The 12,363-nt window shown below is 38.8% G+C and overlaps 1 protein-coding gene across 1 annotated transcript in view; it reads left to right on the plus strand.

Moving 5' to 3' along the window:
• Positions 1–10,976, plus strand: part of LOC129447327 (uncharacterized) — a 63,442-nt gene extending 52,466 nt beyond the window's left edge. The window contains 5 exon segments of the mRNA XM_073873695.1: positions 6,106–6,304; positions 6,614–6,984; positions 7,200–7,335; positions 8,157–8,670; positions 9,216–10,976. Coding sequence (XP_073729796.1) covers positions 6,106–6,304; positions 6,614–6,984; positions 7,200–7,335; positions 8,157–8,670; positions 9,216–10,540 — 2,545 coding nt within the window. The 3' untranslated portion in view covers positions 10,541–10,976.
• Positions 10,977–12,363: the final 1,387 nt, after the last annotated feature.

A 12,363-nucleotide genomic window follows, 5' to 3' on the forward strand; every position in this document is an offset into this window, starting at 1 on the left:
GCCTACTGCGGTGACATCAGACAAGTGAGGGTGTCGTTGTACATTCCCATACATTTATTTATTACTGAGTCCGCCACAAAATTTAACTTGGCCACCACAAATAGATGTTTGCACATCGCGTTTATCACTACCTCATGTCTCACATGACAGTTTCTGTTCAAACACCCGTGGCTTCAGTCGATGGCGTTCCACTGAGCCTCCCTGAAGTTGCATTTAAGCATATATAATGCTGACGTGCTTGTCGTGAATGTTCCGCCACAAACTGCAAGTCTGGAAAAACTGTTATGGTGTCCCTGATTCTCAACCTGTGAATGTTTTTCATCGCTAAAAGGGAGTTTGAGAACTTATAGCAGAGCACAGATGACAAAATGTTTGCTCGAGACAGTGCAACCTAACACTAAGGTAAAGCTAATCTTTTACTTTATAGGGATGAAGCCGATAGTGACGATTCTCTCAGACCAATCAGTGATCTACAGTGTTTTCACATCACGATATGTCGATATAGTCATTAACACGTTAGAAGTCATTAACTTGTTCTCTAACTCTGTGGACCCTGTACCGGGTCCAGAATTATCTTTTTTTGACTTAATATAAAATATTCCTTTAATTTTTAATGGTCTGTCATGGACCCAGTACCACATATGAGATACTGTTTGAAAGCTTAGTCTCTACCTTCTGCAGATATGCATCACTTTGAGATATGTTTTACTGTAAGAAAGTTAGTTACACTTAATTTACACTATCACCCCCCCCCATATTTTTTAATATCATTTAATATAATGACACATATTTCATAATTTTCAAGTATGACAAACATGGGCAAGTCTTATATCAAATGAAAGCTCTCATTCTCAGGAATAAGACTGCAGCGTTATTTTTGTCCTCTTATCATCACATATTCAACAATCGTCGAATGAATAATAAGGTAAAAAATGGTCTTTTGTAAACATATGGGAAAATTGAGTGTGGACTGCCTCAGATAGCACAGATAGCCACAAATGATACACCATCTTTTATTTTAGGTCCTACTTTAAAAAATGAGTCCATTCACAGCATTTTCTTTGGTTTAGGGCTGCAACTAACGACTATTTTAATAGTCGACTAGTCACCGACTATTGAAACGATTAGTCGACTAATCGAATAATAATTTTTTTTTTTCTAAAAATTTAGCATGATATTGCTTTAATTCTGTGGAAAATGATAGTAAACAAGAAAGAAGGGGGTAGTTCAATGAACATTTTTTACATTTAATGAAAACAAGTTTTACATTTTTAAAAATTGCAGCTACTATGATTTTACCAAAACGAAGTTATGTATTTCAGCTATTTTAATATATATTTATTAGGGCTGTCAATAAATTATTTTTATCTGTTCTAAATTTACCTAAATGTAACACTTTTCAAGTTTTTAATGCTCTAATCAGCATGGATTTGGTCAATATATATGCTATATGAAAATGTATGTCTACAACAGCCTGTTTACATTTTCAACAGAACCATCAGCCATAGTTTTATACATGATTTTCCCTTTAGAAGACCTTGTTCTTTCTCCATTTCTGTTTGCTGCTGCATCATTTGTGACCTGTGCTGGCAAATTGAGTTGGGATGAGCAAATTTTCAAAAATTAGTCATTTATATTTTAACATTCTCTATTAAAAAACTTCAAAACCATTGGAACAATTGTTGGAATCTGATAAAGCATGACATAACTACACCTGTTTACGCAGAGCAAAAACAATATCAATATATATGTTACATGTATGTTTTTCTTTTATTGTTTAATTTTGACATTGAGACAGACCGCTTTAAGATCCTGTAGGCTAATGCAAGGGTTTAATATAATGAAACAACAGATACTTTTCCTTAACAGTTAACCAAACATTCACTTCAGATATAACAGATTATAGGTCATACCTGCGTGAATTCTTGTCAAAACATATATTTTTAAAACTGTAATTTTGTGTAAGATGTCTATATATATATCTGGGTCGCGCACTCGCATGTTTGTGTGCATGCGCTTCAGACGTCTGCGTCAGACATCGCTTTTGAGCCTCGTCACTCTTAATAACTCTTTTAACATCAATCAGGTCCCGAACTTTATCTCTCTTAAAAATTATTTTAACATCAAGCAAGTCCTGCAGTCTATTTTCTATCATTTCTGAATGCTTTAAAAACGAAACTAAAAAGTGAAAGAAGACGCATCTTTGCTTTATATGGATTTGGGACGGTACACCTCTCAGGAAACGTGCAGATAAAGATAATTTTAGATGTTTACTGACCATTTAGAGCATTGGATTCGCTAGACGAGAGCTTAATGTTCTTATTTTTATGAAAAGCTTCGAACATCTAGACAGCGCCGGTTACTTGCTGCTTCTCAATTCATCCAGCTGTGGGTCAAACAGAAATTGCGTGTTGCGTTAATCGCGCGTTAATAAAATTAGTGCCGTTAAAATGAATTTGCTTTAACTCGTTTATTTTGACAGCCCCAGTGCTTTAAGTGGGCCGGAACGCCCCGGTACTCAGTACCGCCACTTCTAAAAATAGCTCTTGAGCGTACCACCACCTCTACGTGCGCCCAGAACGTGCTTTTAGCGTACCGGAACGCTCATTTGTTTAAAAATCAGAGGTTTAATTTAATCATTATTTTCAGAGCGCCCTTAATGTACGCTTCCTAATTCGTTCCACCGAGAGCAGAGACAACATTAACCATACACCCTTGCGTTTACAAGTTAAAAGCGCATGCGTCCTTCAGTCAGTGTCAACGTGCTCTGGAGAGGTGTGTGTTTGTGTGTGAAACGCGCAACCATAGCTGCTCGGTTAAAATGAAAATACAATGAACACGTAATATGCCCTCCTTGTTTTAGACTCTGAGTAGTAAAAGAACGCCGTCAGAATCAGAGGACTCGCTGACATCCCACCAAGCCAGAATGATAGCTGCAGGTCAGACGCAAGCCTTGTAGGTACGTGATAATAATCTCCGCTGTCGCGGATTTCAGTTTGGTTCCCCTCGACGCAACTTCGGATTTCCTCAGGCAATGTGCAGAAAACATTCTTGAAATTGTAATATACATTTAGTTTAATTGCTAAACTAAAAGTAAACGATATTTCAATGAATTTGAACGACGTGCACAGTAGTTTTACCACCCGCAAAATGGAAAACAATGGGACAACATAAATGACTTTAATTAGAGTTTCAAATGGCCAGTATTTTGTTATTCTTGACCCCATAGACATGGTCTTGGTGTCATTTTAAAGTTTTTTTTTCAAGCTTTTTCTATCTGAACCACTAGTTTTAGCATTTAACCATGCTGAAAATTTTACTCGCGTATCTACCTTTTGCACATTTTATTTATGTTCAAAAACTCTTTCTACAGTAGCTCTTTCTAATGGTATTTTTTCAAAATCCTTTTGCAGATTTTATTTATGTTCAGTAGCTATTTCTAGCTCAAGCAAATCCACAAATTTATAAAAGGATTAATTATTTTTTACAAGGTCGTCTGTTGACTGCTAAATATAAAACCGCTTCAATATGGACCAGTTCAAAAGATGCAAACAAAACTGGTCCAGAAGCACTTCCTGTTTCCGTTTTTTAACACTAGATAAACGTTGGGATAAAATAAACCAACAGAACATATAAACCTGAATTAACTGAAGTCAAACAAACATCTTAAAGATAATAATATATGTAAAATAAAAAAATAACTGTCACAAACTGTGGCAGGAGGTGTTTCTGGACCAGTGTTGTTTGCATCATTTGAACTGGTCTATAGGAGTCGAGTCAGCAAAAAAAAAAAAAAAAAATAGAGTACAGGCACCTCTTTTGGGCCACTTAAAGCACTGGACAGCCCTAATATTTATATATATAAATATATATATGCTGTATTTTTAAAGTTTTGAAGGTTTAAATCAAAACAAACCAACTGCAGTTGAATTGATATTAATTTGAATGCACAACCAAAAAACGAGATTTCTGAAAAATAAAAAAAACAGTTATATATATCAGTGAGGGCATTCGCCTGTTGTGGGGTGCACGTCTGCTTCTTTTGCAGAAAGGCGTCCGTGGCTCTCTTCTTCAGACTGCATGCATTTAATTAAAAATTTTGTCAGGCACAGTCGGGCATAACGTTAAATCCTTTATTTATTTATTTTAAAGCGAAAATACGCATATAAAATGTACAAGGTATATCCAAAACAAAACGTATTGGCTTCCATGTTATTTAAATCTTACCGAGGCGAGTCAAACTCTGTTTAATTCAACTGTCCGACGTGCTTTCTCTTTAAATGTTCGTGCTTGACCGAGGTGCTGCCGTGAAACGCAAAGACTGCTATGCAAACCATGCAAGTAATCTTTTTATTCGCCGTATCCAGGCTAAAATGCTCCCAAACCTCAGATGTTTTGGTACGCGCAGCTGCTACGTTGGACGCTGCCATTTCTGTGTTTTATCGATGAGCAGAGAAGCTAATGTGCATGTGCGACTCTCGGCAGAGATTGTAATGAAGAGAGATGCCTCACTCGGTCGAAAAAAAACCCATGTCTGGGGACAACGTCGACAACGATATTCATTGTCGACTATTTCTATTATCGATTTTTGTCGACAACGTCGACGAATCGTTGCAGCCCTACTTTGGTTGTGTGCATAATTAATCTCTTGCTATTTATTATATGTGCAAAACAAAAAATTAATATTTATATGAAAAATGTATTTTCGCACACTTCAGTAAAATGAGAATAACTTTTGAATGCGACATGCTAAAGAGATCATTCTTTTTTGGGGTGTTTACAGGTAACAACCAGAACTGTCTGCAGTGTGCTAGAGCACCCAGAACCAGAGTTATACACTATCAAAGACAGTATTTACAACATAAAAAAGAAAATTTGGTGTTTTATCATATGAAAAACAACATAAATAACACTATTTGTCACAAACAGCAGCTTTTTCTGTAACTTCAAAGGGTTTTCTGCAAAATGATATAAAGATATTGCATTTATTCCACTGTATGTGGTTATGGGAGCACTTCAAATGTATTAAGGCAGAAATTGTATACAAAAAAGCGTGTTATTCCTCCCATCAGTTGGAGTAAAATAACTTTTGCATTTATTATGATAGAGAAAAAAAATCCTTTTCCCCTGTAAGCTGGCAATTGCTGGAATCAAACAAAACTATCTGCAGGTTTCATTACCACTCAGGGCCAGAGTTATACACTTTTAAATACAGACTTCAGAAAAAGTTATTAGAGGACTGACAACACATAAAACCATGTTTAGCCATTTTAACAGTGTTTTATGTAATTTCAAAGGGTTTTCTGTAAAATGATACCAAACTTTTGTATGTGCACCTCTGCTTGTGGGTATGAGAAGCTTTTGAAATTGGGTAGGCCAAATCCAGGCGAAAATCCCCAAAATAGCCTCAGAGTGCATGCCTAGAAACACGTCAGAAAAATTAACCATAACTTAATGAATATTTGTCATACAAACAAAAGATAAATGTCTACATAAACAAAAATATTCTCATTCGATGTAAACTGTATGTGAGAAGAAGAGACTGAGGTACCGTCTTTCTCCTGTTACATTATTATCTCTAATGAGCTGACATCATTTTAAAGAAAAAAACTGTAGATCATCTTTTGAAAAGTCTTGTGAAAACATGTTTAGAATGGGTTTTGTGGACTTATATCAGTGACTTAAAAAGTTAGCTTTTTCAAAAACCATGCATAAACATTTTTCTCTCAAAAATACAAACATGTATATGCATGTTACTCACATAATATTGTAGCCCAGTTTGTTCTGAACACAGTGTTATGAGAATTTTGCCATTATTGTGTTTTTAAGCAACTCAAAAAAGCACAAATATCAGTGCTGGTCAAAACTTTTCTCCTCATCATCATCATAGCCTGTCACCCCCGAAGGGGTAGGCCACTAACAAGAGTTCTCCAGAGTCCTCTTTCCTGGGTCATACTCTCTATCTGGTTCCAGGTGTAGCCCATCTTTCTGATGTCAGCCTCAAGGTCACACCGTCAAGTGTTTTTGGGCGGCCTCTTCTTTGTTTTCCCTTTGGGATCCACCTCAGTGCCTGCCTGGTGACATCGGTTGGGCTTTTTCGCAAAGTACGCCCTATCCAGCACCATCTTCTCTGCCTGGACTTTCCTTCCTCCAGGTCTCTGCTCCATACATTAAGACGGACTTCACGTTAGAGTTGAAAAGTCTTACCTTGGTGGTCAAGGACAGCTCTCTAGAGGTCCAGGTTTTCTTTAGCTGTACGATGGTGGCTCTTGCTTTGCCAATTCTTGCCTTGACATCCGCTTCTGTACCACCCTGTTAGTGAATGATGCTACCCAGGTAAGTGAAGGTCTGAACTCCTTCCAGGGGGCTTCCGTTAAGAGTGACTGGTTCTGTACTGCTGAAGTTTATCTTGAGGATCTTGGTCTTGTCCTTATGGATGTTAAGGCCTATTTGTGATGATGTGGCTGCCACTATATTTTTTTTCACTTGCATCTGCTGTTGGTTGTGAGGACAGGAGGGCAAGATCGCCCGCAAAATCCAAGTCATCTAGCTGTCTCTGGGGGTCCACTGTATCCCATTCCTGAGCCCACTGGTATACGACTTCATTATTCAGTCAATGGCAAGGAGGAAAAGGAACAACGAAAGCAAGCATCCTTGTCGGACTCTTGTCCTCACCTGGAAACTTTTTGAGCTGTCCTCCATGGATTACCCTGTAGGACATGCCATCATAGGAGTTCTTGATGAGGTTGACCATCTTGGCTGGGATGCCATCGTGTTAAAGGAGCTTCCAGAGGCTCTTTCGGTCCATGCTATCGAAAGCCATCTCATAGTCTATAAAGTTGATAAACAATGGCGAGTTCCATTCCAGGGATTGCTCAACAATGATGCTGAGTGTTGTAATCTGGTCCGTGCAGGATCTGTTCTGCTGGAAGCCTGCCTGCTTTTCACACAGTTGTGGGTCAACAAAGTTCTTCATCCTCTCTAGTAGGACACAATTAAAGACTTTTCCTGGCACAGATAGAAGTGTAATGCCCCTGTAGTTGTTGCCAACTTTCTTGTGGAGCTTGATCAGGTAACTCTCCTTCCAGTCTGCTGGTGTGTCTTCCTCCCAGATCTTTTTAAAGAGAGGGTACAGCATCTCCACTGACACATCCAGGTTCACTTTTAGTGCCTCTGCTGGGATGTCATATCTGGTCCAGCTGCCCTTCCGTTCTTCGTCAGGATGATGGCATTCCTGATCTTGTCTCTGTTCGGCTTTTCAAAGTTGATCAGAAGATCCATGTTGGCCATCTGGGGGATTCTGGGGAGCTGACCTGTTTAGGAGTTCTTCAAAGTGTTTGACCCATCTGTTGGTCTAAGCTTTTGATAGTGCCCTTCTTGTCCTTGATGGGTCTTTCTGGCTTGCTGAACTTCCCGGAGAGTTGCTTGGTGATGTCATACAGCTGTTTCATGTTGCCACTGTAAGCTGCCTGGTCTGCTTTATCCGCTAGTCTGTCCATGTAGACGTTCTTTTCCTTTCTAATACTCCTCTTGACCATTCTGTGAACTTCTGCATAGTTTTCTTGCACCTTGGCCTTTGCGGTTCTGGTTCTCTATTCACATAGAAATTCGCGTCAAGGGAGGGCTTCTGCGGCTCTGCTCGCTTTCTGTAATGACGTCACTACTAGAGCAAGCTCCTGATTGGTTAATGTGGCGCGTTTTTCCGGCAAAGTTCAAGATTTTCAACTCGCTCGTTTCCTGCGGCAATGCTCAATTTGCGCAAACGAGGCAAAATCGCGTCTACCATGCAGCTCTAAATGCCTCATTCGCGCTGCGAGACCTCCAGACGAGAGTCAGCACTTCTTTACATTGACTTAACATTGAAATCACTCGCGCTTGACGCCTCTACCGCAGCTGGTCTGAACACAGCATTATAATGGCTCTTTCTATTTCCTTTCATGTGATTACTCACATGACAGGCAGACCAGGCATAATAAAAGACATACATACATAAAATAGCAAAAGGAATAAAATTGCCAAGAAAACATGTAAAACCTATTAAAACTGAAATATACATAAGATCACAATATACTGCATATGATGAGCGGTAAAACATGTTTCTTGTGTGAAAACATAAAATCATTTTTAATCTTACTGTCTGTGTGTGTTGTTGTCAGGATGTGGATTGTTGTGAATCTTCAGTGTATAACGTGACTGATGATGGGAGTCTGGATTCAGTGTGGATGAGCAGAGATCAGAGCCGCACACCACAGCCACTGTTGGACTCTAAACTCTCTAAAGAGGAATCCAGACACATACAGGACTCCCAGCTCAGTCTGACTTTACTCTGTTGTACTGAGTCAAAGCCCACAGACACTCAGGACACTACAGTGTGTGACAATAAACGGAGCTTACAAGAGGATCAAAGCTCCACAGAGTCTCTGGATTCTGTCTGTAACGCTGGAGAACAGCAGCAGATCCTGCAGACCACACTGAAGATGTGTTCAGTCAAACTCATCGACTGCAGGAACCTCATGATGAAGCTCAAAACTGAACCCCCAGAAATAAAAACTGAACCCACAGAAATAAAAACTGAACCCACAGAAATACAAATTGAAACCATAGAAATGAAAACTGAACCCACAGATGAGGAAGATCGCACTGAGGAAGATGATGATTTTATTCCATCAGGTATGTCTCCTCAATTATTGTTGTATTTTTAACGTTTTTAACTGTTATGTGAGCACCTGTTTTGGGTTTTCAGTCACAAACTCACAAATCAGAAGACCAAAAACTGTAAGTACTAAAATTTTAAAGGGATTTAGGATATCTTTAAAACATATTTAGCAACAGGGATGTAGGCTTAAAGGGTTAGTTCACCCCAAAATCATACTTTGATCATAAATCACTTACCCCTGTGTTATTCTAAACCCCCAAGTGCTCTGATTCTCTTCAGAACCAATTTTTAGATATTTTTAATGAAAACTGGGAGGCTTCTGTCTGTCCCATTGACTTCAGTTAGTTTCACAAATCCTTTCCTCAGAAAACAATGAAAGACATCGCTATAAGGTCCATCAGTCATTCAATAATAATATTATGAAGTGATGAGAACACTTTTCTGCACAAAGAATTAATTGTTGAATAAAACTGCTGTTTGTGTTGTTGCCTAAATCCTTCATCCTTCTTTGTGTAAATAAGAGTGAAAAGACAAAGTAATTGTTTCACGTTTCTTTCAGATGTGAAGAGTGATTCATGTTTGGATATAGAAATAACATCCTCAACATCAAAAGAGCAACTGACAGCACAAACTCTTCCCTGCATTACCTGTGGAAAGACATTCAGATCACAGAGTCTTTTACAGAGACATGAGAGAAAACACACAGAACAGAAACTCTTCACCAGATCTGAGATCAGCTTTACTACCTTACAAGAGAAGAAACTTCATTCAGAAGAGCACAGAGAGAAGAAGCAGCAGTTTCACTGTGAGAAGAGATATAGTTGTAAACGTGATCCGAAGAGACATGTGCCTTCACACACCAATGAGAGACCGTATCAGTGCAGTGAATGTGACAAAACCTTTAAGTATTTAGGATCATTCAAATCACACCAGAATATTCACTCTGAAGAGAAACTCTTACAGTGTTCACACTGTGGTAAATGTTGCAGTCATAAATCTCAGCTGATAATCCATGAGAGACTTCACACTGGAGAGAAACCTTATCACTGTAGTTTCTGTGGGAAGAGTTTTAGTCAACAGTCACACTTAATAAGTCACCAGAGAATTCATACAGGTGAAAAACCTTACAAATGCTCTCAGTGTGGCAAAACATTCTCTCATTCAGCTTCCTTAAAAGTCCATGAGAGAGTTCACACTGGAGAGAAACCTTATAACTGTAGTGTCTGTGGGAAGAGTTTTAGTCAACGGTCACCCTTAATAAACCACCAGAGAATTCATACAAGTGAAAACCCTAACAAATGCTCTCAGTGTGGCAGGACATTTGCTCAGTCAGTTTACTTAAAAGTCCATGAGAGAGTTCACACTGGAGAGAAACCTTATAACTGTACTATCTGTGGGAAGAGTTTTAATCAACAGTCAAACTTACTTCAGCACCAGAGAATTCATACAGGTGAAAAACCTTTCAAATGCTCTCAGTGTGGCAAAACATTTTCTCAGTCAGGTCCCTTAAAAGTCCATGAGAGAATTCACACTGGAGAGAAACCTTATAACTGTAGTGTCTGTGGGAAGAGTTTTAGTCAACATGGCAGTTTAGTGTCACACCAGAGAATTCATACAGGCCAAAAACCTTACAAATGTTCTCAGTGTGACGTAACATTTAATTATTCATGTCACTTGAAAGTCCATGAGAGAATTCACACTGGAGAGAAACCTTATCACTGTAGTGTCTGTGGGAAGAGTTTCAGTCAACATGGCAGTTTAGTGTCACACCAGAGAATTCATACCGGTGAAAAACCTTACAAATGCTCTCAGTGTGACATGACATTTTCTCAGTCACGTTCCTTAAAATCCCATCAGAGACTTCATACGGGAAAGAAACCTTAAAGGAATACTTTAATTCTTGCTGATGAATACTTTAATTTACTCACCTCCATGTCATCCAAAATGTGTGTCTTTCTTTGTTCAGAGAAGAAATTAAGTTTTTTTAGAGAAACATGGCAGGATTTTTCGAATTTTAATAGACTTTATTGGACCCCAACACTTTAAGTTTCCACGCAGTTCCAAAGCGCTCTAAACGATCCCAAATGAGGAATAAGGGCAGGGCTCCAAAGTGACATTTTAGATGAGTGGTACTGGCACCACCCAAGTTGTACGGCGGGTGGCGCTGGGCCTCATTGTGGTGGCACCAATCACTGAGTGGTGTAAAAACAAACACAAAAACAAAGTCCAAAAATGTTTAATGCATGAATAAATTCTAGGGCTGTCAAAAAAATAATTGTGATTAATCACATACAAAATAAAAGTTTGTGTTTACATAATATATTTGTGTGTATTGTGTGTAATTATGATGTGTATATATACAGTGAGGAAAATGAGTATTTGAACACCCTGCTATTTTGCAAGTTCTCCGACTTCATGGAAGGGTCTGAAATTGTCATCGTAGGTGGATGTCCACTGTGAGAGACATAATCTAAAATAAAATCCAGAAATCACAATGTATGATTTTTTAAACTATTTATTTGTTTGATACAGCTGCAAATAAGTATTTGAACACCTTAGTAAGTCAATGTTAATATTTGGTACAGTAGCCTTTGTTTGCAATTATAGAGGTAAAACGTTTCCTGTAGTTTTTTTACCAGGGCCCGTATTCATAAAGATTCTAAGAGTCCTCACAGAAAACTCTTAATTTAGCTTAAAAAATTTTACGTAGGAGTCTTAGCTTAAGATCGATTCGGGACTGATGTGAGAGCAACTCTGAGTTAGAAAAAGACAAAAACTTTTATCTTAATGAGGAGGCGGGGTTGACCCCGTTGCTACGTGTGAGACAATCTCTTTAATACAGTGCAGTCGCCCTGTCCCTTGTGCAGAAAAACACCCCCATGCTTCACAGTAGGGATGGTGTTCTTGGGATGGAACTCATCATTCTTCTTCCTCCAAACATGTTTGGTGGAATTATGACCAAAAAGTTATATTTTGGTGTCATCTGACCACATGACTTTCTCCCATGACTCCTCTGGATCATCCAAATGGTCATTGGCAAACTTAAGATGGGCCTGGACATGTGCTGGTTTAAGCAGGGGAACCTTCCATGCCATGCATGATTTCAAACCATGATGTTTTAGTGTATTACCAACAGTAACCTTCGAAACGGTGGTCCCAGCTCTTTTCAGGTCATTGACCAGCTCCTCCCGTGTAGTTCTGGGCTGATTTCTTACCTTTCTTAGGATCATTGAGACCCCACGAGGTGAGATCTTGCATGGAGCCCCAGTCCGAAGGAAATTGACAGTCATGTTTAGCTTCTTCCATTTTTTCATGATTGCTCCAACAGTCTACCTTTTTTCACCAAGCTGCTTGGCAATTTCCCTGTAGCTCTTTCCAACCTTGTGGAGGTGTACAATTTTGTCTCTAGTGTCTTTGGACAGCTCTTTGGTCTTGGCCATGTTAGTAGTTGGATTCTTACTGATTGTATGGGGTGGACAGGTGTCTTTATGCAGCTATCAACCTCGAACAGGTGCATCTAATTTAGGATAATAAATGGAGTGGAGGTGAACATTTTAAAGGCAGACTAACAGGTCTTTGAGGGTCAGAAGTCTAGCTGATAGACAGGTGTTTAAATACTTATTTGCAGCTGTATCATACAAATAAATAGTTTAAAACAGAGCTGTAAAGAGTAGCTAAAAGCCATACTTGAGTAAAAGTACAGATAC

This window comes from Misgurnus anguillicaudatus, chromosome 12 (genome assembly GCF_027580225.2).
Source record: "Misgurnus anguillicaudatus chromosome 12, ASM2758022v2, whole genome shotgun sequence".
Taxonomy (NCBI): domain Eukaryota; kingdom Metazoa; phylum Chordata; class Actinopteri; order Cypriniformes; family Cobitidae; genus Misgurnus; species Misgurnus anguillicaudatus.